This window comes from Neopelma chrysocephalum, unplaced genomic scaffold (assembly GCF_003984885.1).
Source record: "Neopelma chrysocephalum unplaced genomic scaffold, ASM398488v2 Primary Assembly neopelma1_26, whole genome shotgun sequence".
Classification (NCBI taxonomy): domain Eukaryota; kingdom Metazoa; phylum Chordata; class Aves; order Passeriformes; family Pipridae; genus Neopelma; species Neopelma chrysocephalum.
The window spans coordinates 12824675-12852366 of record NW_020897695.1 but is presented as its reverse complement, the minus strand read 5'-3'; the positions used below and the strand labels follow the sequence as shown (position 1 = coordinate 12852366).

The 27692-nt window shown below is 39.9% G+C and overlaps 1 protein-coding gene across 5 annotated transcripts in view; it reads left to right on the top strand.

The window, feature by feature from the left end:
* The window catches only part of TRAK1 (trafficking kinesin protein 1), a 129156-nt gene that overhangs the window by 37672 nt on the left and 63792 nt on the right, over positions 1-27692 (top strand). For all 5 annotated transcript variants that reach the window (XM_027675594.1, XM_027675591.1, XM_027675590.1 and 2 more), the window contains exons 2-3: positions 9168-9460; positions 23781-23975. Coding sequence is in view for 4 of the 5 variants with exons in the window: in XM_027675591.1 (XP_027531392.1) it covers positions 9168-9460; positions 23781-23975 (488 nt within the window). In the remaining variant the exon portion in view is untranslated. The remainder of the gene's footprint in view (positions 1-9167; positions 9461-23780; positions 23976-27692) is intronic.

The window sequence follows — 27692 nt, the reverse complement described above, 5'->3', positions numbered from 1 at the left end:
TGGAGCACGTGGGAAGGCTTGTTGCCAGGAAGTGAGGGCCAGTGATGCTAGTGAGCCAAAACAGATCATCTTAGCATCCTACTCAGAGCAGGAATTGGTTGTCTGACTGTCCTTGGAGGTAAGTTTCCCAACAGTTATCTTTAAAATTGTCTCTAGCAGTAACAGGGTACTTCAATTTCTTAATTTCTGGGGGAAAAAAAAAAGTGATGTCCTTAGTCAATAGACTGGGTTTTGATTTGATTGTTGAGGGGTTTTTTTAATCAAATTTTTATATAATTATTCAGCTTAGTCCAAAGCAATAAACTCAGCCTAAAAATAAGTGGATCAGGACACAGGAGGTATAGTATGTGGGTTTTGATTTTTTTTGAGTTTTGTGTTTGTTTTGGTTTGGGGATTTTTTAGGGCAATTTGCAAGGAATTTTATTCCCCTCCTGCTCTCACTGACTGGGCAATAAGAAACAGTAGAGAAAAACAGAAGTCTTAATTCTGTAAATATTTTCAGAAGGACAGCTATTAAAATTTGAAATAATGATACTTTTCCAATCCTATGAAGCAGCATTTTTTTTAAAATTTAAATTATACCAAGTCTATGTAGACTTTTAAAGGTCATTGTGGAGGGGGAGAAATTAAAAATTCCTCCTGTAACAGATGAAGAACAATAGTAATGCAAAACAAGATTAAAATCCCCCCCCAGGTTTTAAGCCATGATAAATATTTGGTTTGAACTAGTCTGTTCTTTGTTTAGAGTTACTTGACTAAAACTCTTGGCCCTAACTTGCTGGCAATTAGGTTAATTGTATTTTTGATTAAACAGTAGTAGTGGTGGTGGGAAACCAAAATACTAATGTGGTCTTTTGGCTGCTTTCCCTTGCTCTTTATTGTGGTCCTGAGGAAGAAGGTATGGCTTGGCTTGCCAATCAGGGTTTTAGCTTGGAATGGTAACACATTTTAATTTGAATCTTTACTTACTTCATGCTATCTTAGGCCCAGACACTGTTCAGTGGGTTCTTGGGGTTTTTGTTTTGTTTTCCCCTTTACTAGTACCTAGTTTACGTGTGTGTAGTGCATTTGTGACTCTCTGCTCTGCTCTGCTTCTGGTCAAGCGCTCTTGCTGGTTCTTTCTGTGGATAGGAAGTGAGCTCAGGACTTGAGTGGAGACAGTGGTGTTACGTCCTCTGCTGCAGTTCAGACAAATTGTGGTCATCCCATAGCTCTTCCCAGCTAGTGGAAAAGCTGTATCCAAAACTGTCTTTTGAAAATCTTTGAGGAGAAGTAAAGAAGTGGGGAGTTTCATGCTCTTGTGGTCTATAAATAATAAGAACTTTTCAGGTTTCTGTTATCACTGTTGCCACCCATATTATTTGAGGACCTGGTTTGCTGTTGGTGTAATAGGTTTTCCCCATACCTAAACTCTTTGACAAGTCTTTGGTGCCTGCCCTTTTTGTTTATTAGTATGAGGACATATGCTGTAGATATTGTGTTAAAGTACTGAAGCTGATGTTCATGTATTCTAACTTGCATATTGGCTGGGTATGAGGCAGGGGCCCATACATACTAAATGCAACAGCACTTTAAACCCAAATTACTTGGTGGCTTGTTTTTTGTTTTGTTTTGCTTTTTTAAGTTGTTATATCTTTTCCTCATCTTCAGGAAGTATTGGGCCATGCTCTTTGGACTCATCTTGCATTGATCTACCTCAGTGAGCACCTTGCACGTGCATGGGTATGAAAAGAAAGTACATGTCTGAGGTGTTTATACTTTGCATTGCCATACCTCTGACCTTTGCTTTGTTTCCAGGAGAATTCCTTCTTTGCCTGCACATACAGATCACATACACTCTGTACTAGTGTTGGTGATAGAACACTTCTCCCTTTCCAAGACAGGTATGCAGCTTCTCTAGCTAAGATCTCCCAGCCAGTAGCATGATGTGTTGCAGGAAAGGCAATGCACTAATTATTTTTAACTGTTTTCAGGTTTTTTTCTTCACTGAGAGAAGAGATGAGTGAGGAGGGCACTTTTTTTGGCCTATATTTAATAAAAGAAGAGGGAGCTGTAAAAAGCTCCCAGTGTAATGTGAGCCTTACATGAGGAAGAACTATTTATAGAACCCTGCAATACTTGCCTGAAGGAACTCAGAGCAAAGAGGGGCAGTGTTACATAAAGCAGGGTGAGAGCACACTTGTGCCCTCACAGCTGCTAAGGTCAAACCCAGGGCCTGTCTCACAGTGTGCTTCCACTGTCCCTTGGCCTTAGGGCCGAAGAGACTGATGGGCTCCTTCTGAAGGCCAAATCCTCGTGGTGAGAAACTTTGGTTTGTGGAGTACAGTGGGGTGGTTTTCCTTAATTTTTTTTTCTTCCTTTAAGAGGCTTATTATTTGTGGTGTTTTGATTTTATTATTTTTTGAGAAAACATGAGTGTCTTGATTGATGACCTAATGGTCAAACAAGGTCACAGCAGCAGCTTTGGGGACCTTTGGAGGGTAAGATTTTATGCTGTACATGGTTATACTATGGCTTAAGCAGTTTTTTGGTTATTGCTGGTGCTGTTTTGGCTTCTGTTCTCTAGTGGTGACTTTTTAATTGCAAATGACATTACCATGCCACTGGCAGTTAACCAGGTATTGTTCTGGTTTTGGATGCCTTTATCAACTTAATATTTGTCAGTTATGAGGCTTTATAAAACTTGGTTTTAAAAACCCTTCAAATCTCTAGCTTGAAAATGCTCTTTAATGGTTTCATAGGCAGAAGAGACCCTCTTTAGGGAGGCAGATACCTGAGAAGATCCTTCATAGCGCGACATAGAAACTGGGTGTTGATACTTTCCTGCAAAGATTGCATTTGGCTAGGCCAAAGAGTTCCTAACCCCACTATGAAGGAGAAGAAAAATGCCAAACAAACAAAAAGCGTGGAATATAGTCTGAATGTAATATATGGCTAGGAAATCTAGACAGAATGTTTGTAAAAGGACCTTGAATGGCTTTAAAATTTTGGAGAAGGATGTAGTCTGGAGTTGTCCAAGATGCTTGTCCCTTTAATTTTTACATGAGAAACACAGTACTTGTGTTTATGATTTTGAAGGTAAATAAACTGCTTCTCACATTCTGTCACTCATCTATGACACTTTGCCTCTTTATGTCCCTTGAGTTGGAGGTTTAGCTAAGCAGTCAGCATTCTGCATGTGTTTGAAAGGCAGCTTCTGAGTGGAAGCTAGACTCCCATGGTTTATAAGAGGGTATGTAATACAGTACAAGATTAAAACAACTCAGTAAATTAATTAGGATGAAATTCAGCCTTTATCTAAAAGTTAAACAGTGATTGTTTAGGTATGTCTGTGTGTAAAAGCCAGACATACTGCAAATGGTTGTTTCTTTATGGTCTGACAAAGTGTGTTTAAATGGAAGAAAGCATTTTGGCTGGCTTTTGAACCCACCCACTAAGAAATGGTTTTTAAATTAAAAAAAAAAAAAGGGCAACTTTTGTAGATGCAAAATGTGAATTAGTAAAGAAATAAACAAGTTGAATGCTTGAAGCAAGTCTTATTAAGTGGCTTTGGTCAATTATTTTCCCAAATAAAAAGGGTAGGCCAGCATGTTTATCTGTTTCACAGATTAGGCAGACATATAAACTAGCTTTGATTTGCTCCAGTGTCTACATGGGGAATTTTACATCTGAATAATTTTTTTTTTGTGTAAATAAGAAGCTTGAGGGTTGTTTTTAAACAACTTAGTAAAACTTACCAGACTTAGTAAAACAGAGGCGTTTCATGGATTTCATGGATTTACAAAGTGATGTACAAAACAGGAAGAACATTTTTGGTGGAACTCTTGCAAGTACATAAAAGGGAAGAATTTACACACCCTAAAACCCTCTGAAGTGTTTAACTGTCAGTTAGTACTTAGTAAATGAGAATTAGTAAATTAGTAAATGAGAATACAGGATCAGAGCTCTGTAGCTCCAGGCAGATGCAAAAAGTAGAAAGTTTCCTCAGTCCCTTGATACCCTGTGGTTCTGTCTAAATTAGCAAATACTTTGGTTGGTAGGGATGGGTGGGTAGATCAAAACACTGAGGGTTCTTAAATCTTAATTACTGATTTGTGTGGGTTACTTTAGATTAGATTTAGCTTGTCACCTTGGGCTTAATGTCCCCACTTACCTATGCAGTTTGAAGCTTCTTGAAGGAGGAATTTAATAGGTACACGCCAGATGACCTTGCAGTGATGTAGCCATGGGGTTGCTTGAAGTTTCATGTCCCTGTTAGACAGCAGGAAGCATTTGAAGTCCATCTTGGAGCAGAGTTTTCAGATTCTCTTACTCAAAAGGGAATTGATTCATGTGCACCAGAGTTGTTCTGGAAAACCAGCTGGGTCACAGTAAATGGTTTTGCTTTTGCTCTAAACCAAACAGCATAGTTAAATTCTGTATGAGAGTATGCATAGCAAAAGGATGACCTGGAAGATTATAATCAGAAGTCCTGGAAAGACATTTTTCCCCTCCATTAAGGATGTCTTTCTTCAAATTGGCAGATGTTTGCAGTATCCAAGTTGCCATTTTAGACTACTAAATAAAAGTATTATTTGGGTCACAAAATTTGAGCTGTTAACTAAAAATAGTTCAAAGCTTAATGATCACCGTAGGGTGCAGCTTGTGGCCCTTGGATAGCATATTAGTTGTAGGAGTTCCAGCTGTTTTGTGACTGCAGTAAATGACTCCTGTTGCAATCCAAGATGGCGATAAGAATAATGTTGTAAGGTTACAGATAATGTATTTGTTGGCACTGCTGGGCTGTGGTTAGGCACACGGCTGAATAACTCTATATCTTCTTCTGCTTTGGTGGAGGAAGAAGGATTACTTTAAGTCATTTATATATTTAGCTTTAAAGTGTTTAATGTGTTTAATGCTAAATGCAGAAAAAGTTTATCTCAAATGGCTATGAAAAAGCAAATGGTTTATTTTATTTGCTTGTATGTGAAATTTGTGGTGCATGAAACTCAACACTCTTCCCCGCAAAACACACTGCAAATTAAAAAATTAACTAACCTTTTTTCATGTCCAGAACCCAGAAATGGCTGACTGATGTGGAGATTTTTTTACCTCAAAACTCTCATATCTTGGCTGATGTAAATGTGTCTGTTAGCTTTGAACTTTTGCCTTTTGTAATCTGGGCTGCCACAGGTACACTTACAGTCAGTACCCAATGTACTTCTTGATCAAGTCTTAGTTACGCTGCAGTCACAGTCCAATCTATTGTGTAGACGTACTAATAGATTATAATGCTGTTGGCCATTTATAGAACTTAAGATCTTCACACAGGAATCAGGCAAATGCTCTGTTTTAAGCATTTATTGGGTTAGACCAAAAAATCCGAGCATTCTTCAGAAGAGGTGTGCAAGAGCAAGTTTTTGTGTTTATGTGATTGCTCTTAGGAAGTGCAGGGTTGAAATGAGTGCCTTTAACAAACAACTGACAAATAAGGGTTTTCTCAGAGTAAAATGACCTGTGCTAAAAAGGTTTAGATGATAAACTTAAGGGAATTTTGCTTTTCTCAGCAAACAGTTTTACACTGAAGGATTAAGTTCAAACATTCCTAATTAAGTATTTCTTTAGTCCCAGTTCTGTTTATTGGCCCCAAACTGTCATTGTATGTAGACTGGTAGAAATAGTGCAATACAGCCACTGAGGCAAAAGCTGAATTATGTCATATTAGGTAGGAGAGAGGAGTTATTTAAATCCTGTATGAAGGCTGCTCTTGGCATATGCAGTAGAAAGAATGAAATGCATTGAATTTTCATCAGGAAAAGTTATAATCTGACTTGCAAACTGTACATTTGTTTGAATGTCAGAGTAAGTACAAAACTGCAATAACAATTTATATTCTCGTTTAGATATCAGGAGTAAATACGAAACAGTGCAATAACAATTTGTACCATCTTGTGTAAGAATCCAGGTGAGACTGACTAAAGAATAATAATGTTGTGTATTTCATGGGCGCAGTTGCTACAATGGCTGTTTTGGCAATCTGGTAAATACTGCTCAGCTGCAGTTTCTTTTTTTTTTTGCAATAGGAAGACTTAGATGGAACTTTAAAGGAAACGTGTGCACCACTGGATTAGGTGGTCATATTTGCCTTGCAAGAGGGGGCATGCAAACAGTGCCTCTGTGGATTTGGTAAGAGTCTGAGCAACATTTCTCCACTGTGTGTATGGAAATCAAGCGTATTAAATGATAAGGAAGCAGACATATGCATTTGTGCTGGCTTTTCTTCCTGTGTGATACAAGGTTTTAAGATCAAGGCAAATTCTCTTCCTTAATCTAGAATTTGACTTTCTCATAGACATTCCATGTGTTTTTGTAGTAGACCAGGCAGACTGACTTGTGGGAATTGTTTGGGGGGTTGGGATTGGTTGCTTCTTTGTGTTTTCAAGCTCTATTTGCTTATAGTTTCCCTAAGTTACCAACAGTGAAGTAAAGGTTGTGTGAAGGAAGAGCACTGATGACTTTTGTTTCTGAATGTGTATCTCTATTTGTTCTTTCTTAACAGTGACAAGGCAGAAGCTGTTGGAGTGCAGCTTATGGTAGGGGGAGAACTGGTTCCATAGTACCTCAGTGGAGTGAATGTTAAACTGGGTGAAGGCACAACTTCTAACACAAAGTGGAATGTTATGTTCTGGCCAAAAGTATTTTTGGTGAGGACTGTGTGGGAGATAAAAGTCATGAATGAGTAAAGATGATCGGGTATGTCAGATGTTGAATGTCATTTGTTCAGAAAAGTTACAAGATCTTAGATTCCCAAAACTCACTTGAAGACTTTACACACAAATCACACTTTGATTATCAGTGTTATTTCATTCGGTAGTGCTGTTATATTTCTGCCTTCCTGAGGTTGCTGAAGTAGGGTGTGGAGAGGAGGGTAGAGGAGGACAAGAAAATCTGAAAAGTGCTGTTAGTGCTTTCAATTACTTAATCCCAGACATGCCCTTGTTCATAACAACAGACTTATCTAACAGTTTCCCAAAACAAATGTAATTCACAGATGTGTGGTAGCAGCTAGGACAAAATAGAGCCCTTCTAAACAGTTAGTAGGTGCATTTCCAGTACTTTTTCTTGTTTATAGCTTAAGTTGTTTCTATCTTCATTGTGGAGAGAAAAATGAAGATTTTCATTTTGATTCCAACTTCATTTGAGCAACTAATTTCTAATATCAGTAATCTCCCTCTTGTTATTTCAGAGGAGCCACTTGAAAGGGGACCATTTTAAAAGTAATCAGTACAAGTAACCCCATTGTTCTTTTCAGTATGTACTGTGATAGCATAGGAATAATGGATGCTCTGCAGGGGAACTGTAACACTTTCTGTTAAAGCACTCGAGTGAAACTTTCTCTTCCTGCAGCTGCCACAGTAAGAGTTCGATTTGTATGAGAGTATAGTATCATAAATTTATCATTTGCTTTAGTATGTTCCTATAGCTATCATAATATTCCTATTATGATCATTACAAAATACAGTTTTTGAGTCTCTGGGTGTGAGAACTGTTTCTGGGTTGAGTGAACTCATGCAGAAACACAAATGTCTGTAATTGAGGAAAACTTAATGAAATGGCATTTTGTGTATGAGGGTGTTTTTTCCATGGGTTAGTATTGCCCATCTGTTTTCCAGTTACAGTGTTCTGATTCTGGGTGAACATATCCTAGTTGAGACCTTCTGAAAGGGGGAAAGAATTTTGCTTTTTTGTTCTTATGCCTGTGCTGAAAGGGAAAAATAGTTTGAGAATAGATGATGCTGGTGCAGTGTTACAACTTTGTTGCAAGCTTTCTTTGAAGCTTCCTTCCAGAAGGTCTGGAACACCTGATATGCATCTTGACAGTTTAGAGACTAATACTTGAGTCTTGTGATTAGTTTCTAGAAATACTGTCATGCCTTGGTGAAGCAATAATGTTATCGGCTAGAAACGTCAGAAAATAAGGTGCCAAAATCCTGAGTGTAACTTTAAGAGCAAAATAAGATTATCTGGTCATGTTCCTAGAGATTAAGGAGAACCTTTTTCATAGGATTCTTGAGAAAACTGTTGTATATCTGGTTCCCAAGGAAGCACTGAACATAGCACGTTCTGTTGCTGCACTTGCATATGCACCTTCTGCTTGCAAACAAGTGCAGCTGTGTCTTCTTACTGGCTTTCTACTCTTCCCATGTAGTCTGGGTGTTCTTGTGCAGCCTGTTCTTCCGCTGCTGCTTTATGCCTTGTAGCTACTACGTGTATAAGGTCTTTCAAGTCTGTTTTTCCCAGGTCTGTTTTTCTGTAATCGCGTGATTTCATTTTCCTTTGCTAGAAGAAGTAAGCATTTGCATCTTTCCTTACACTGCTGATAACCAAAAGCAGTACCACACCACCAGTTGTTGCAGTGCCTTTAGTCCCTTACACAAAAGGTTTGGTGAAGTTTTTGGAGAAATGTGCTTTTCTTCATTGCTTCTGTGGCAAATTTAACCTTGCTGGGAGCATCGGTATCCAGCTTTGAGGGGCATTGTTCCCTATTTGAGGCTGAAGCACTGGGGAGCAGCAATGAGTGGTCACCCCCTTAAGCCAGTGCACCTTGAGTTCTGTTTAGTGTGTATTCTGTAAAGGGAGCAAAGGTGCCAGCTGCCAGTCTGGCAGCGAGGGACCAGGCTGTGCAGGGTGGCACAGTGGTGAGGAAAGTCTAGTAGGGTTACAGTATAAGCCTCTAATAATTTTTTTTATTTTTTACTATCAGTCAATTTCAAATTATGATGTTAATAAAGTACCAGTAAATCAATCAGTGATGTGCAGTCTGTCTGCATGACCTGGCTCATACAGTATGCTGGGTTACATAGAGCTTTTGCTTGGCTGATGTAAGAGAAAGTTGGTGAATGAGTCAAGGTGAACGGACTGTGCTTAGTGCAAGTTGGGATAGGCAAAAATAGGGATATTTAATCAGCCATTGGTAAATAATATGGTGCAAGGAATAGCACTTCTCTACTTTACGTGACTGTGCAAGGTGCAGAGATAGGCAGCTGCTCTGTGAAGAGTGTTGGGGGTTTAGTATTTGCTGCACTTGTTAGGTTAAACTAATGTTAAAGGAAAAGAAAGTTATCTATTCTAATTTATGCTGTTTGGAATGGCTTGAACTGAACATTTGTTTCTTTTGTGTTTTGCAGACTTCTTGAAGCCAACTCTAGCAAAGAGAAAGAGTTCTGCCTGTGCCAACCAGACCCAGTCTCCAGTGCTGGTCCCCCTGATGGCACATTGTACAACCCTGTGAAACCTGCCAAGCTGGACGCCACAGCTTTGCACGACTGCACTTTGGCCGGCACTGCGCCTCCTTCGGAGCCGTCGAATCATGCAGTCCTAGCCTGTAACACAGGCATCCACGAAGAGCACTATGTAAGTGAAGGGGTGGAAGATGATGTGCCAGACTGCAGAGAGTACAGAGATGCCTGCACCATTACTGGTAAGCAGTTGAATCTTTTGTCTTGGGAAGGATGTGGAGGTTAAGCTTCTGTTCTTGAGCTCTTGGTGGGGTATCTGGTTCATGGACAGTGCTGCTGGTTTTTTTCTTCTTTAAGTGATTTCACAAGCACTTGAATTTTCAATGAAAGCACTTTGTAAGGTTTAAGGCTCTTGCAAATAGGCTAGACCAATGACAGCTGTGAAACTAGGTTACTATATTTATGTACTTGGGAAGCTGAACCATTTGAAGTTTTTTTGGAAAATCAAGTCAGGGATGAGGAGAAGGAAACACTGCAGCTTAAAGTTCAGGGAATGCTTGTCCTAATGTTCAACATAACTTAGATTTTTATCTTGATAAGAGAATTGCTCTGTGGGAGAAAAGGGATGGGAGAAATAGGATCTAACGTCACATTTTGCCTGTACATATTTTTGCTTTTCAAAACCATTTCATTTTTGTCACATTAGTTCTGGAACAGTAAAAGTTAAGGTATACATAACAGCTTCATCTGCATGCTTTTATGAAAGGTTAAATACCTTCTTATTATAGATTCATATAAATAAATTGAATATGTGTTGAACTATGGTATTTTAAATAGAATTAGATTCTTAATGATGTGGTCAGCTGACCCAATTCTTTTGTGTTTGAATAATCATTGTAACGCAGTTTAGTTATGGTTATGAAATGACAGGCAGTTTCCATTTCAAATGCATGGTTTGTTGTCTGAACTGTGAACCTCTTTTAGCTTAAAGTGACCTTGTCAGTTCTTTTGGGAATGTTTAAGGAGTCAACAGAGTTTGTGGAAGGGAGAAATGAGATGTCTGAGAAAAACAGAAATAAGACTGAGGCCATTCTAACTGGCTGTCAGATGCATTTATCTTGAGTTACTTTTAGCCTTTTCTGAATTGTCTGTAGGTCAGAGAATTAGGTAATGGTGACCATCAACAGATGCTTTGGTAGCATGCCTTGACTTAGCTCAGCCCAACTGCTGTGTAGTTAGTAAGAGTTGATAGTCTGAAAAAAAAGAAAACAGAAAGAAGGGCAGAGGTGCTCTCAAATCCATCCCTTCCCTGGAGAAGACAAGCAGCAGGATTAACACTGGAGTCGCTTTCAGTCAGGTATGCTCCTACATAAAATAAATCTTTTGTTTAAATAAACTTACTTGCCATCCCTCCCTTGGATCTAACTGGTTAGTTCATAAAAGGGTCACCCTTTGGACTGCCATGTAGGTATTTGCTTGTTAGGTAAACTAGAAACTACACATCACACGCTGCTACATTCCTGGTAGCATAACTGTTTTCCAGACACCTTGTAAAAGGATCTTGGAAGTTGTTCTCTTGTCTGTGTCCTGTTTCCGTTCCTCCCCAGCCCCCACTCCTCTGTTATCAGGAATTTAACTTTGTTTTCTGTTTCTGACCACAAGCCAGGACAACCAACTTCTTTCATGAATCAAGATGCCTTCTTGGTTATGGTTCCTTGAAAGGCAAGACAAACTCTTACTTTAAAACTTTTAAAATGGTTTTTATTAAATGGAGGTCAGTGCATGTTCTTGCTACTTCACATTCCTTCAAGCCTGATGTAGTTTCTGAATCTCTTTCTTCTAGCTTAGTTGTCAGCCAAGTATCATTTACAGATTGATCCCATAATGCTTTTTAAATGGATTTGCTGTTCTGCAGCGGCAGATTTGTACTGTTTGTGACCTGCAGACAACATGATAAGACTTGCAGTAGAAATGGTGGTGTTTTGTTGGTTGGTTGGTTAGTTGGTTGGTTTTTGTGTTTGTTTTGGTTGTTTGTTTGTTCCTTTTTTTTTTTGGAATGGATTTTTCTGAATTTCAGCTTTTTGCAGTGCTTTATAAAGTCTCAAAGGGTGTAGGATGGGAGGAATTGGTCTCATACTCCCTCTGTAAAATCTTTGTCAGTATTATGTGCAGGTATGCAACATGTACCCTCAAAACAAACAGAAAGAAAAATATTTGAAGAGGAATAAGTATTGTCAGAGGCTTTAACATGAAGACTTTATTTAGTTCTGACTGACAAGTTAGCACTATTTACACTATTAAACTGTTTAGTGGGAAGGAAATTGCTCATATCAAGTCTGCATGTACCATAATTTTTCTTCTGATGCCAAGCCTTGACTCATTCTAGAGTCAAGTCAAATTCAGCAATCCGTTAATCTATTTTTTTTTTAGTCTAAGACTAACCCTACTGTAAAAATTAACTGGAAAAATTCTTGCAAATAAAGGCTTGAGCACATTTAAGAAAAGAATGGGAAACTGAGGCACAGTGTGGTGATGCATTCTGAAATGTTACCAGCTAATGGTAATTAATTGGAGTTGTCTTTAGTATATCTATTAATAAATTATATGATGTGTACATTTTGCAGTTTAAATTTCAAGGAGAACCATCAATGCTCAAAGAATTTTTAATAATTGCTGTTTCCTTTTTTGTTGCTGTTAATGTTTTTGTTTCCTCTTTTGTTTGCTGGCAGTAGAGAGGTACTCTGGCATTCTTTCTCAGCAGAACAATCTTCCCTGCCTGGGACCCAAGAGCGGATGTAATGTAGCTGAGAGCATTGCACATTCTGATTGTGCTAAGTGTGTTTTCGTGGAAACAAGGTTGGCTTAAACATTTTTTGTCCCCAGACCACCTCAGAATTGTGCTTGTGCAGATTTCTGTGCGAGTGTAACTGGAGGTATTTGGGCAACTGGTCTGGATAGAATCCTTGCTCTGTTTTTTTGTGTCAGAGGGGAGATGAGGGTTACTTTTACCTAGATCACGCCTCTCTGATCTGTCCTACTGTGTGGCCTGAAAGCAGTTATGTTGGCATAACCGAGGGAATGAGCACTGTAGGGTTGGGCCTGGGTGACAAAAAGCAGCGTAGTGAAAGTTTCTTTAAGCCAGTGTCTGAGTGGTGACCAGCACCCTAAAAGACTTCTTTCTCACAGAATTTGATAGCTCATAGTTGATGTAACAGAAGTGTTATGGAAGCAAATGCTTTTGAATCTGTGCTAACTTGAGCATAGAAGGGCAAATGAAATAGGTCAATTGATTAATTTTAAAAAATTGTTTATGAATGTTTTAAGAGTTGTTACAAAAAGTGCTGGTGGAGCACATAATTTTCTAACAGTATTAAACCTGAAAATGGACTCAGTAGCTGCTGTAGTTTTTTTGTTTTGTAATAATTCATTTTGGGTTTTGGTAGCAAGATTTAAGAGAAAAGTGCAGTCCGACTTACTTTCTACTGCTATCGATTGTGGAGCTCCTGTTGGTAAACGGGAAGAAGACGACTCAAGTCCCAAGGTTGGTGGACAGTGGGGCAGCACTGTATGGAATTGACACTTTGCTGCTACGTGTGGGAGGCACCTATCATGTCCTAGTTGTTTTTTTCTTTTTAACTTTTCTTTTTCTTGCTGCTCCCCTTCATCTGAGAGTGTAAAGATAGGAATACGAATGTAGCACCATCTAGTGTTCCTTTTGCTAGGAAGGGAATGGAAATACTTTTAAAGGCATCTGTCTTTCCTGTAATTGCAGCACAGACCTGGATACTTTCAGTCAGATATTGACAGAAACAGCAACTAGGGTTGGGGGCTTTCTTCTCTGACCCCACACCCCCGTCCCGTTTTTTGTAGAGCAGGAAGGGCTGTAATCTTGACATGAAAAAGCAGAGTATCACTAAGTTGCTCAGTAGTCCCAATTATAAAGACCTCTTAGTCTGATTGCCTTTCTTTCCTATCCATCAACTGCTGTGAGATAAATCCTGCCCTGAAAATGGAGAGTACAGTGAGGATGGAAGTCTGAAATATCACTGGAGTATAGATTTACTCCTGTGACAGCTGTCTAACTGCCAGAATGTTTTTGTGAGGGTTTTTGTTCCTGTTTTTTTTATTTTGTTTCTCTTAAAACATGCAAAACCATCTTCAGTAGGTTAACTTTCTGTCTGCTTTTGCATGTCTGAATACGCAGTATTTGCAATGATTTTGGCATGATGTACTTTGTAATTCAAGAGCTAACTGCTTAATATGCCTTGTAGGTTTCCTTCATCCTTCTCTGAAGAGGGAGAGAATGAATGGACTGTGATTTAAATTGCCTAGCTCCTTCATTAGTTTGCATAATTCATTTATTCATTGTCCTAATTACTCTTACCAAATGCATGTAGGAGTGTATTTTCTGCCTGTTGTGTTCAGGATAATTTCCTGACAGCTCTTGGGTTATTGGGAAACTCTTTGTGGTAATAACCTGCTCTGTGTCTTATTTTGTTTGCAATTAACACAAGTTGATTTTTTTCTTTTTAATTTCTAAAAACAAGGTTACATCACCGAAGGGGTCAAACCATAAAATCTTTTTCTTTCAGCAGAGAGGTGTCTCTGAGAAGAGTTGGTATTGTTTGACCTTCCTTGCAGGTTGTGTAACTTTTACATTACTGCAGTGACTGCAGTGAAGGGTAGTCATAACATCCAGAGAAACCAAGTTTCTCTTGCTGTCAAGCCTCACTCACAAAATTTCCCAGGAATGTTTGGGTGCAAAAAGTTTTCTCTGGGTTTTCATCCTCTATTCTTATTCAGGCTTTAAATATGTTCTCATATGAAACAGAGATTCCATTCTACTAAACTACTCCTCATGGCAACATCAGCCAATTTTGATAACTTACTGCTCCTACAGATGAGTGGTGTCATTCTGACCATTTTTTTCTATAACCACTTTATTTTAAAAGGCATGCATAGGGCTAACAGAATTTCCATTCCATTGTGTGTATGTGTGTCCCCTAGGGTGCATGTTTTTGTTTTGAAAGGTTGACTGTCTATTCCTTCTATTCCAAGTGTGATAAGGTATGATTGCCCCAAAATTAACTCCATAGGGACTTAGGTATTACAGGTACACAGAATGCTTTACTCTTGCCATGCAGGAGATGGGGCGAATGCTGTACTTGTGGCTGTCCTGTTTTCAGTGTGCATGATACCAGCAGGAGTTGGGCGCTTCCTATTCTGAGGCTATTTTGAACAGGGTGCTCTAGTTGGTTTTGGTACTTGTTACAGGCTCAGTGGTTGACTTCTGAACATTACATGGTTACAAAGTATTGTAAAAATACTAACAGTTTTGAATTGCTTCTCTTTATTTGAACCTCTCTGAGTTCTGTTGTGATTACCTTTCTCTTTTAGTACTTGTTTCCTACACAGCATAAACTTGCTCTACCACTTTCTTCTTTTTCAGTTCCTGGTTTGGGGTGGGACTTTCATGTTTTTCTCAGTTTTGTCAATATGAGAGAAGGGATGTAAGGTAGTGCTTGGTGGAGCTGGAACTCAAAGAGCGCAAGAAATGCTCTGCTGGGTTGGACCAGCTGGCTCAGGAATGTATTTTCTGACTCCAGAAAGAGCAGATGCTGAATATGGAGATCAGGCACTCGGCCACCCTCAGTAGTCTACTCTCAACAGAAGTACCTCCCATCATGCAGAACTAGCTAGTGTTGGAACCTGTCCCTGACTTTATCTTACCCAGACTTGATGATTGTTTTACCATGGAAGTTTGTAGTTTTTACTGCCTGTGTGTAGTGACACCAGTCTTGCACTGGTTTCTGTAAATATTTGTCCTAGTTATGCAGTATTTTGGTGAATATCAGTTCTTCTTTCCTTTATGAATTCATCTTAATGATTTTGAAAACCTCCCATAATTTTTACATCCCTGACTACTCCTCTTCCAGCTTTCTTAGTTTCTCCTTGAAATAAAAGTTTAAAAATGTGGGCTCTTAGTTCAGCCCATTTACTTTGTTATTGTTATCACCAGTCTCATTCTATAAGCTTGATCTAGTTTTGGCCTCTTCTCCCTGTTCTCTCCCTATAAACAGCTATTGCTAAATTTTGAGCACTCTTCCTTTCTCTAAAGCATACAAAAAATGCTAGTCCTATTAAGATGAGATAGCTCCCTCGGCATGACTGGAACTATTCTATGAGTTGAACTGTGGTTCTGTCTAGTGTACTCTGACAGAATGATGCCGGCTGCATCCTCTGTTTTGAATTTTCTGTCTAGCTTGTGGTGCATTGTCAGTCAGCTTCATGCATGTCCTCTCTTTCCCCTCATTTCCCATCCTCCCTGCCCCCAAACACACCCAGCTTTCCAGCTCTTACCCTTTTCCAATAACTTTGTGTTTTTTCCTGATTCCTCTCTTAGGACAGATTGTTATGCTACCTCTTAATCTCCATCTCAGGCATATGTTTTTATTCTATCCAGGATTATCTTTTTGTGGTTTGGTGATGTTTGGCTGGTTGGTTTTCCCCCAAGCAGAATTCTGCTGCTATTGCTATCTAGTCCTCTTACTTATTTATGCTCCTCTTCCTAGCATGATACATGGTTTTTAGTGTAAACTGCCAATTCTGGAGTCACTGTGAAAGCAACTGTGGGAATTACTGAAGTCCAGCATGACATATTTTAGATTTCTTTCCCTAGATTTGCCTTGTTTTGGGAAGCACTTGTCATTCGCAAATGCATACTTTATTTGAGGTGGGATGAATGAGAGCAGTAAGTGTTCAACAGTGTTCTGAGTTGGTTCTTTGTAGAAGGAACTGAAGGCAAGTGCCTAGTAGTTTTTTGGGGGGATTTTTTTGTTTTGTGTTTTTGTTTCGCGTTTTTTGTTTTCTTGTTGTCGTGCACTGAGTAGTACAGGAAGACGAAAAAGCTACATTGATGCATTTAAATATGTGAAAATAATTTTATTCTGTAATTTAACTCTGTAACACGCTAAGTTCATCTTTACCATTCTCCCTCAATGTATTTGTATGTGTCCATCATGAAGCAACACATTTTTCATTTAAAGTAAGCGTCTATAAAGAGCAAGCTACATAAGATTTCATTCTTACATTTCGCTTGTGATTCTGTGAAAACTTTGTTGACAGCCATTGTTTAGCAGCTGGCACATTTTGTAGCTGGGCTGAAAAACAAGCAAAAGCAGGACAATTGCTTTTCAGGGTTTTCCGTACTCTGTGATTTATCAATGGGTTTTTGAGACATTCGCAGTCTGTCTTGGCAGCTGGAAGAACCTAATGGTTAATGAATGTGTTTATTCTTACTGCTGCTGAACAGTGCATTGCCAGCATGCATTTGGTACATGAATAGCTTTTGTTCTTGCTCTAAAAGAATAACCATGGTGGTGAAGTTTTATTTTCTGTTTAATGTAAAAATTGTGAGTATGGGTGCATTTATCTACAGGGAGAAACATTTCCATTCTGTTCATTTAAAGCAAAGTCCATTTAAATTTATGACATAATGTACAGTAGGGTCCTAATAGTTTAATGGACTTTCATCATCAAGATCTGTCTCAGCTTTCATACCCATTGGGAATATGTGTGTTGGATGGTATCAAAGTAGGGAGACTTTAACCTGGTAAACAATGACATTCCTCACACTGAAACTGCACTTTCCAGTGGCTTCATCTTTGACATTCCAAACTTCATCCCAGTCTTTAACTGGCATGTTTGGCTAAGCCAAAAGAGGTCAGCATGGGGTCTTTTATTTTCCCATGGAAGACTGAATTTTGTGCAGTGTTTTCCATGTTCAGAGGCAGAAGAACCACTCCTTAAACAACTATTTTTAAAGATGTGGCAGGACTTGCAATTCCAAAATCATGTCATGCCAGTCATTACAGAAGCTGCCACATCTGTTTGGGGAGTTGGAGTTTTTAAAGGTACGAGACAGCTTTTTTGTTAAAGAGTGTTTCTTCCAGCAATTTGGCTTTGCAGCCAGCAGTGAGATGTGTAAGAATGCTAAGGCTATCTTTCCCTTTGGGCAAGTCACTGAGTTGGCAACACATTTTATTTTTATTAACAGTAATTTTCTTTTAAAAACTAATCATTTGCTTTACATTGAACACATGTAGTGTGTGTGTACAGCCTGGAGTTCAGCAGTAGTTTTTGTAAGACTTCAGCATAGTTATCCACATTCTGGGCATCACAGAACTGAGATTGAATAGGAATATGGTAAGTTCTAAGGTTTTTCCTATTACAGGCATACATACAGAGTAATTGTTAAATAAGGCTCAAGAAATATTTTTAATTTTGGACCTCAGCTAATACTTAATGATTGTGTCTACGTGGGCTTATAGAGCTCAAATAATGGATGACTACAGGCTATGTTTTCCTGTTCAGTAGACTAGCAGCCTAATTGTGGTGTTGAAGTTTCACAATGGTAATGACTAGTTCACTCCATTGCATCATTATCTAAACGGACAGAAAGCATGGGGAAAATGAGGCCATTGGCCTGCTTCAAGCAGGAAATATCTGCTGGAAAAACATTTAAAGACCATCTTTCTTGATTTTATCCCTGGAATATGGTTAGGCTTTAGGCTTGTGGTCTGCTGAGAAGGTAGTCTAATGTAGTCATGGCCTCTTGGCTGCCTGTTGAACTAGGTTAGGTAGCTAATCTCACTGTCACGAATAAGCAAAATCAGCAGTCAGGATGCATTAGTATTTAGCATGGAATAGCCTCAACTGGATGAACTTTGATTTCTTGCATTGCATGTGGCTGGACTTTAGCTTCTGTGCTGTAGCCCTTTTCTGCAGAGAACCTTCCTTTTTACCTTAACTAGTAGGGAGCCAGCACTGGAATTGACCCTTTGCAGGTATCATGTGCTTTTTATTTTTTGGAATTTTTATTTATTCACTGGCCATTTTCAAAGATGTAAAACAGAGAAACTTAAAAAACACCTTTAGAGAGCTGAGAGTCAAGGGTTACTGTAATATGTGTGTGGGAAATAGGACAGGACTGAAAACTAAGGAGAGGAGTATATGGTTCCATGAAGTAAAGTAGTAGACTATTTCATTTTTCCTGCTTTCTCCAGAGAGTTTCCTTGTTTCTCTTTTCTGTTTTTGTTACTGTGCTCCTATCTACTTCTCTTTCCTCAGCTACCTCAAATGGTTGTGACAACTCACGATGTTTTAGTTCTGATGCAGGAAATGGAAGGATTTGCCTGAGAGTGACTACTGAGGCGTTTTTGCTTTGCTTTTGGTTTTGGGGTTTTTTTTCTGCTTGTTTATAAAGGGCTGAGTGCCAGCTGCTGAGGGTTGATGCATTGGAGTCTTCTGGAAGATGGTGGGTGGGTGATACAACCTGATGACCAAAGCTTATGTTTTGAAGGTTGCCAAGCAGCCCAGCCCTTCCCCGAGGTCATAGTTAGAGTGGAGCTGTTCTGCTGAACACACCAGGTCTATACAGCAACTGTTTCCCTTTGCTCAGGGGAGGCACTTCAGGGTAGCAAGGCTGCTTTGTGCTTGCTGTTTGCAAGGTGTTGACCTCCATGAGAACCAGTACTCTGGAGTGCTGTGCTCTGGGAACGATACTGTCTCTGGGTAGCATTCTTGTGGTCTTTCTTGTCATGACTTGTGTGTTCAGGCACGTCCCTTGAGCGCAGCCCTGGTTCGTGGCAAGGCTGGGTTTACGAGCAACTGTTTAGTTCCATTTACAGCAATGGGCTGAAAGCGAGAAACCAGCTGACAAAATGTCCTGGGGAGGGGTTCTGGTAATAAGGCAGTTGTTCCGGCAGGTGGCACTGTGTGCTGCCGGCAGGTTCTGTGGAGACCTGGAAGTCCTTTAACCTTGAGAAGGCAGCTCTGTTGGGCAGCAAACCAGTAGAGCCATAAAGATCGGGGATGGTTTGGACCAGACTTCAGACAAGCAGAAACTATGTTTTTTGTGTTCCTTGCAATGGCCGTACTGATAAGCTGTTTGTATTGTGTTTCTAAAAACTGCAGATGCCAGGCTTTGAGATTTGAGAGTTTGTTTTCTTTGTGCATGTGTTTTGTGTATTTTTGGGGGTTTTCTTTGTTTGTCAGCCATCACCCTCCCCACATCTCTGTCCCTTCTCTTTGTTCTAAGTTCGTTCTCTGAATTTATCACTACTTTGTATGTGAAGTTGTTGCTGAAATTGAAAAGGTGCTCCTTCTTTATAGGTCAAGCTAGATTTTTCTCTTCTACAGTAAGATACAGCTATTCAGTCATAGCTGTAAACGGGTGAAGCCCAAAAGCCTGGTAGGGAATACAGTTCAACAGATGAGTTGCTCTAGATGACCATGTTGTTTGGAAGGAGATCTTCAAATCTGTCTACTTATGTTTCACGTTGAACTTAGTCTGAGTTGAAGTTAGTTTGACAGGCTGAATTGCTTGTTCATGAGGTGCTGGCATAGTTCTACCCATCCGAGTAGCACTGACAGCTACATATATATTTAGTGCTGTATGGGAAGTGATCTAATGTACTGCATGGCTGTATGAGTGCAAGATGAAGATGACAGTGGGTGACAGCACCCTCCACAATGCCTTATGATCTCTTATGTTCTGTGCACAGAGGGGGAGTTGCAGTCCTTGAAGAGCTGTGCTGCTTCAATACAGTCAGCTCCCATTGTTTTAGACCTCTCACTTCATTTTCTGTTTGATCACTCCTTGTTCAGGAGATCACTCTTCTGCTTGACAAGCAGAGGAAGGATGTAAATGTCCATCTGAAAATAAACCAAGTGTGCTTTTATCATCACATGGACATAGTTGTCCTAAAAGTTATGTCTCTTTATCTGCACAAGAAAAAATTAAAAAAAAAAAAGGGGAGGAGAGGTGGAGAAAAAGCCACCGTCCCATACTTGCTTCAATCTCCACGTTTAGTGCATTTTGTACAGATAGAGGTGTAGCTAGAAGAAAGGGAACTGATGAAATAGTCAAAGGTAGCCAGCTCAGCAAGTATAGTAAAAATTCCTCTAAGGAAACATAAGCAAGTTGAAACAACCTGTAAAACTTTAGTGGCTGTCTTAAGTTGGGAGGGAGGTGTTGGAGAGTTTAAGATGTCCAGAAAAGGGTAGATACACCAGCCAGTAAAATACCAATATATGAAAAGATATGGAACAAGCTGGTAAGTAATCCATTAGTAACTACCCAAGGGATACTGAGTTAGTAAGAAAATATGCAAAAGAGAGCTCGACTGGAGTGTTCTGCCTGTTTTGCATCTTTATAGAAATAGAAGATCAGAAACAAACAACAAATTCATCAGGACAAATGTCTTTGAAAGAATTTGCACTAATGTGGTATAGGAAACATAGCATGGGAAGGAACATTGTTGAAAGCTCCTGCAAAGCAGATTGACCACATTCTTTATTTCCTGAGGAACAGGGCATGGAAAAATATATATTTGCAACAAAATAAGAGAGATGGAGCGTTTATGCATTTAAGCTAAAAAGGAAGCAAAGCAGTGGAACATGTTACTTGCAAAAATAATACGAAAAAGAATTAACAAATTTTATTTTTTAAATATGTAATTATTTCTATGAAGTACTGAAAGCTGTAGAGTTCTGGAGTGTGCAAGAGCCTTAGCAAATCTTATTTCCTAACTCTTTTCTTTCAAAAGCAGAACCTGGAATGACCCATGCTTTAGTAAGAGTCATGAGTTCATAATTCATTTAGCTATTTAAGTTAGTTGTAATTTGCTTATAGAAGTTTCTGATTGCTGGCTTTTCTGAACTCGGATGGTTGCAGACACTAATATGATGCTGTCAGCAATTAAAAAGATAGCCAGGGAAAAAGAAAGGTTTGTAGTTACAGGCTCTCATCTTTCAAAGCATGAGGGACAGATCTTGTTTCTCTGTGTAAGTCATTAGTAACCCCTCAATTCTGAGAGAGTTGCAAAGACCCCTTGAAATGATGTATGCAGGCTGATTCTGGCATTGCACAGAGCTCCATAAAAACAGCATTGCTACACATGTGGGCACCTGATCCTACTACCTTGTGCAGTGAGGGTTGGAGGACGGTTGCATGTGTACAGCAATTAGCACAACAGCCTGGATGAAAGCAGAGGAGAATACCTCTTGATAGGTAATAGCAGACCCCTTGAAGCATAAAGTACAATGCAGCTTTCCCGAGTGGACTGTAGTTCTAATTTTCAAGATTTTGTAAAGTATGTAAGGAGGAGATTGACAGTATGAATTCATCTTTGTATCCTGTGCCCTGTTGTCTGATAGAATAGTAATGTTCTTGCAGTCTTTAGTGCTTGGGATGCTTTTGACAGTGTAATTTCTGGATTAGAAAGCTAAAAAACAGGAGTAATTTGTGGTCTATAGAAAAGTATGTGTTACTTCCCCATTCCCCTCTCCCTTCCCTCCTTTGACAGAGGTGAGCTCCACTGGGTTACAGTGGAGTTGCAAGTCTACATCAATATAGAAAGAATAAGTTTCTCTTACAAAAATTGGTGCCTTTGTCAGGAAGCAGCAAGAGCAGGGCTGCCTTACAGGCAGCTGACAGGATGGGAAGGGCACAATCCTTTTTGGCATAGCCCAGTCCCTTTGTTGCAGAGCAGGGCAAAGGTGCTGGCAGCAACAGTTCGAATTGACTCTCCAGAGGTCGATCACCAGACCAATGCCATGGGTCTGTAGCAATCCAGGAAGCCCAGGCAGTGAGTCAGTATCAGCAGGGAACAGAGCCTGCCTGTCTGCAGCACTGCACAGGGGAGGACTGGGGGCTTGGTTTTAAACTGGGCTTTCAGTGTTACTGGGATGAATAACACAGTGGTGTTTTCTTTTTTCCTGGAATGGAAATGGAAAATGGGCAGATTTTTGCAAATGCTTAGAGCATCAAACACACCATAGGGTTGCTCTGTTTCTTAATAAATATTTAGCAATACATTGTAGTTAATTTTATATGGTAATTAAAATGACATATTTAGAACTATCATGCCTGGTTTGGGTATTGACACACATAGAGAATTTTTCATTATAATATAGGTTGTAAGGTACCTCTAGAGGTAATCTGTGCTGACTTCTACTGAAAGCAGGCCTTCTGGAGTGAGTGCTCATGGCCTTGCTCACTCGAGTTCCTAGCCTCTCTGTGCCCGTGTCCTCATGGTAAAAAACGTTCTACCTTTAATTGAGATTTTCTGTGTTAAACTGCTCAGCTACTTCTTGCCCTATATTTAAAGCTCTAATTTTAATTGTAACATTTTTGCAGTTGTTGGCTCTCGGTATCCATTTTTAAAACTGTGTGCAAACTTGATATATTTGTGAATATGAGAGACTGCATCACAGAATGCAGGTCAGGATAGTGTCAAAAGGTACCTTAAAAGTTCTTGTAACCAACTTTACCAGTGTGTCTTAGGTGTGAACTGTGACACTGTTTGCTATTGCAGTCCTGGATTTCTTTTTCTTGAGAAAAATCTGCCAGCAGCAAAGGCAAAAAATATAGTGGTACTATACTGTGGTCAAAGACAAGTTAGATATATGTAAAGCTTACAAGATAAAAATAATCTTTGAAGCAGAACATCAAAAATATAAATTCCTCTTTGCACTAATTGTTCTTCATGCTGAGATTGTAACTACCCTGTTTTAATACTCACTGTCTCTCTATTCCCCACCCTACCCCCCTTATTCTTCCAACAGATGAGTCCCTGCTTCTAGAGGTCAGGCTTTTTGTCTCTGAGATCATGCCCTTGTATTTTCTAATAGTAGACAAGCTATTTTAGGATAGTTTGTGCTAGCCATATCTTCTAAACTGATTAGTATCTAGTGGTTCTAGCGAAATCTGGGGGATGAATAGATTGAGAGCAGCCCTACTGAGAAGGACTTGGGGATGCTGGTGGATGAGAGGCTGGACGTGAGCCAGCAATGTGCACTCGCAGCTCAGAAAGCCAGTTGTATCCTGGGCTGCATCAAAAGCAGCGTGGCCAGCAGGGCAAGGGAGGGGATCCTACCCCTCTACTCCACTCTGGTGAGACCCCATCCGGAGTACTGTGTCTAGCTCTGGGGTCCCTAGCAAAGGAAATACATGGACCTGTTGGAGAGAGTCCAGAAGAGGCCATCAAGATGCTTAGAGGGATGGAGCACCTCTCCTGCGAGGGAAGGCTAACAGCACTGGGTTTGTTCAGCCCAGAAAAGAGAAGGCTCAGGGTGACGTAATTGTGGCCTTCCAGTACCGTAAGGGAGCCTACAAGAAAGATTGAGAGGGACTTTTAACCTGGGTAAGTAGTGAGAGGACAAGGAGGAATGGCTTCAAACTGAGAGTAGGTTTAGACTAGATGTTAGGAAGAAATTGTTTCCTGTGAGGGTGGTGAGGCACTGGAACTGGTTTCCCAGAGAAACTGTGGTTGCCCTGTCTCTGGAAAGTATTTAAGGCCAGGCTGGATGGAGCTCTGAGCAGCCTGATCCAGTGGGAGGTGTCCTTGCCCACAGCAGGGAGCTTGGAACTAGATGACATTTAAGGTCCCTTCGAACCTAGGCCATTCTGTGATTCGATGAAATTGACAGCTTTGCAAGCTTGTATGTATAGTACTCAACTTGAAGTAACTAACAGAGATTGTTCTCTTTCTCTACCAGATGTGTGCAATAGTACCAACCTTCCTGAAGTTGAAATCATCAGTCTACTGGAAGAACAGCTGCCTCATTATAAGCTAAGAGCAGATACAATCTATGGTTATGACCACGACGACTGGCTTCACACACCTCTTATTTCCCCTGATGCGAATATTGACTTAACAACTGAGCAAATAGAAGAGACCTTGAAATACTTCCGTAAGTCAAAAATTCAGAAATTGTACAGAGAAACAAATAAAATAGTGCTATTTTTGTTACCTTCTTTCAAGTATCTGTGCATTTCCTTTAAAGTTGTGAAAAGTAAGAGAACTGTTTGTGGTTTACAGCTTTGGTCTCCAAGATTGAGGTAGACAGAAACAAAGGAAATATTTAATTAAGAACAGTGCATACCTTTTCACATTATCAAATACTGGTGAAACTGAAATACTGAAATATTTCTTTTTGCTTGTGGTCTCTCTCACAAGAGACTGGAATTTCTGTATCTATGCAACTTAGAAAGCTTAGACCTCTTCCCATATCTGCTTCTTTTAAATGCATTCTCTGACATGTTGCACTATTGTCTGATGGCACTGTGTGCCAGCATCACAGCGTGACAATAAATAATTTTTCTGCAGCTTAAGCTTCTAGAAAAGACTTGTGAAGAACCAGACTCTGAGCTAGTTTGTCCCTTCATTGTTTCTTTTGTTCATATTAGTACTATTGGACAAAAAGATATATTTGTGCCTGAAGGGAAAGTGTGTAGAATTGTGACTTTCATGGGTTTTTATTCTTTTGTTTGAGTCTGGAGATACTTTTATCATGGTGAATGGATTCATGTCTCTCTGGGTTCTTCCACTGTGGGTATTGACATAGCTGTGCAACTAGAGAAAACTTCTGTGATTTATCCCAATAACTACTATGCTAAAGTAATAGTAGTGGATTTATGTGGATTATATAGTAGATTTATGTAGACTTACACGACACTGTAGAGTTTCAGGAGGGATGAGTTAGAGGGCTCAACACAAACCTTCGCAAAGATGGCTTCATTAGATTTTGAAGCACCTAGATGATTTGCTTTGTAAGGAGCTGAGTTTGACTTTTGTGCTTCAATAGAGGGCATTCTACTCTTCTAGTAAATAACTTACCTATGCTCTCCACCTCCCCCCAGTCACACAAAAAAATGTGTGAAGGATGGGGAGACAAGCTGAAGCTGATCTATGGAATCAGATGTACTACACCACCTTGTTTTGTATCAGCCCATTAGTGCTGTTATAATGATGGCAGAAGTTGACTTAAATAAATGTTTTGAAATGTCAGGTTTCCAAAGTCTTTAGTAACCTGATTAGTCGTGTCTCATGAATAAAATCATCTGTGTGGGTGGATTGTTGCAATAACCATGGGAGAGATGTCTTATTAGTGGGGCAAGGAACTCAATCTGTGTGGCAGCGTCCTTACTCTGCCAACTGAGATGCTGGTGGGGTTTGCAATGGTGTGTGCCTGTTGGAGATGGATACACAATACAAGTTGGGTGGAGAATACATTGAGGGCAGCCGTGAGGAGAAAGACTTGGTGGCGTTGGTTGACAGCTGAGTGTGATCCATCAATATGCATTTGCAGCCAAGAAAGCCAGCTGTATCCTGGGCTGCATTGAAAGAAGCATGGTCAGCAGGTCGAAGGAAGTGATTCTCCCCCTCTACCCATCCTTGTGAGACCCCACTCTGGAGTATGTACCCAGCTCTGGGGCCCCCAATGTAAGAAGGATGTGGACTTGCTGGAGCAAATTCAGAGGAGAGACACAAGGATGATCGGGGGGCTGGAGCACCTCTGCTGTGAAGAGAGGCTGAGAGAGTTGGGGATGTTCAGCCTGGAGAAGAGAAGGCATTGGGGAGACCTTAGAGTACCTTTCAGTACCTAAAACAGGCTACAGAAAAGCCAGAGAGGGACCCTTTAGCAGCTCCTTTAGTGCTAGGACAAGGGGCAATAGGCTTAAACTGACAGAGTGTAGATTAGGATTAGTTACATGGAAGAAATTCTTTACTGTGAGGGTGGTGAAACACTGGAAGAGATTGCTCATAGAAGCTGTGGATGTCCCATCCCAGAAGTGTTCAAGGCCAGCTTGGATGAGGTGTTGAGCAACTTGGTCTACTGGCAGGTTCCCTGCCTATGACAGGTGGTTGGACCTAGTTGATCTTTAAGATCCCTTCCAACCCAAACCCTTCTTATGATTCTCTGAAAATGAAGCTGTGTAGAACAGAGGAATTGGATAGCAGAAGCTACCTAGAACTGTGAGTACTTAAACAATTTAATCCAGCTTTTAGCTTATAAGCATAATGACTGCAACTTTACCATGTTGCTGTGGTTGTAGCTTTCATCCAGTCAACTGGCTTGAGTGAAAAAAATTTGAGTGCAATTTGTGCCACAATGTATGTTATTGGGAAATAACTGCTTAAAGAAGAGGAACAAAGCAAGGAGATCTTTGATAAAGAAAAGTTGATTCCTTACAGCTTATAGGCAGACACTTGTGTATAGATAGTAGTTTAAGAAGTTTAAGCAAATTTGAGTTGAACCTTAGACTGATACCCTGGATACTGAGATCCCTGACTTTACCATCGTTCAATTATTGCGCACTCTCTATACATGAGAGTGCAAGATCATAATACATCACAATACATTGGCATGTTTAGAGATTACTGTATTGTTTGTAAACATCGGTTTATGAAAAAATTAACTATGAAAATAAAAATAGTATTTTAAGTAAGTTGGCAGAAAAGCCCTGTGATTTGTACCATCATCACTTCTGAGAGTGTTTTCCAGGGTGTGGCTGCTTACACAATGATTCATTTTCAGTGCTGCAATTAAGCCACTCCTCCTATACCTGTTTAGTTTGTTTTAAAAACCTCGATGAGGGTGTGAGTAAATACTGTAACTTTTCTCTTGGAAAGTTTTATTTCTTGAATGACTTATGAAAAATGTTCTTGCAGTTATTGGACTGCACATTCAGGTTGATGCTGGCTTATAATATTTTGGTGGAAATGTGATGAGTTTCCCTCTGTCTTGATCCACACAGGATAAGAGTCAACAGTGACCCTTAGCTTTGGCTTACTAGAGCAGATTTTTCTGCCTTCATGTGGCTTTTTATTTTTGAGATCCTCAGTCCAATTCCCGACCACAAAGGTTGGCAGTCACAGAATCTACTGGGCTGCGTCACTCACAAGGATGGACACAAGGTACTTAGACCTCCTTTTAAATTAATTTAAAAGATATTGGTAGAAAAATGAATAGTTAAATATCCAAGCATTTTAATTTATTCACAGCTTTTGGGGGGGTGTTAAGCTATAGCCCAGGGTAGGTGATGTAGAGAACTAGTTTTTAAAATTTAATTGACAATTGGGAAAGAAGGCAATTGGGAGGAACTGAATAGTATTAGGCCTACAGCTGTTCTTTTACATTCTGGAACTCCAAAGCACATCTTTGTCATTATTTCTTTCATATGCTTCAAACACAAGACTGAGCCAGTCCCTACCAAATGAACGAAATAAAACTGATCTTACCCTAAAGCATAATCAGATAAATCAAACGTCATCTGACCAGTCTCATTAAACTCTTGAGGCAGAGTGCCTTTTAAGTCAGCCTAAAATGTGGGGCATGAATGTATGATACAGCCAAGTGATGTTCCATCTCCCTGCCTCCAGATTAGGGGAAGTCAAGCACACTTCTAACTGGTGGCTAGGGAGAGGTCTGTGTAAGAGCCAAGCCTAGAACACACCTCTCTTAGCACCTTAGGCAGTGAACAGGCGCAGCAGTTTGCCCAAGAGTCTGAGTTTTGTCGTGGCAACCTATGGGGACAGGGCCCATCTGGGACCTCCTGGGAAGTCTCTGTCAAACTGGGAGTGCCTGCTGCTACCTGGTAAGGGCAAGGTAAGGGGAACCACAGGG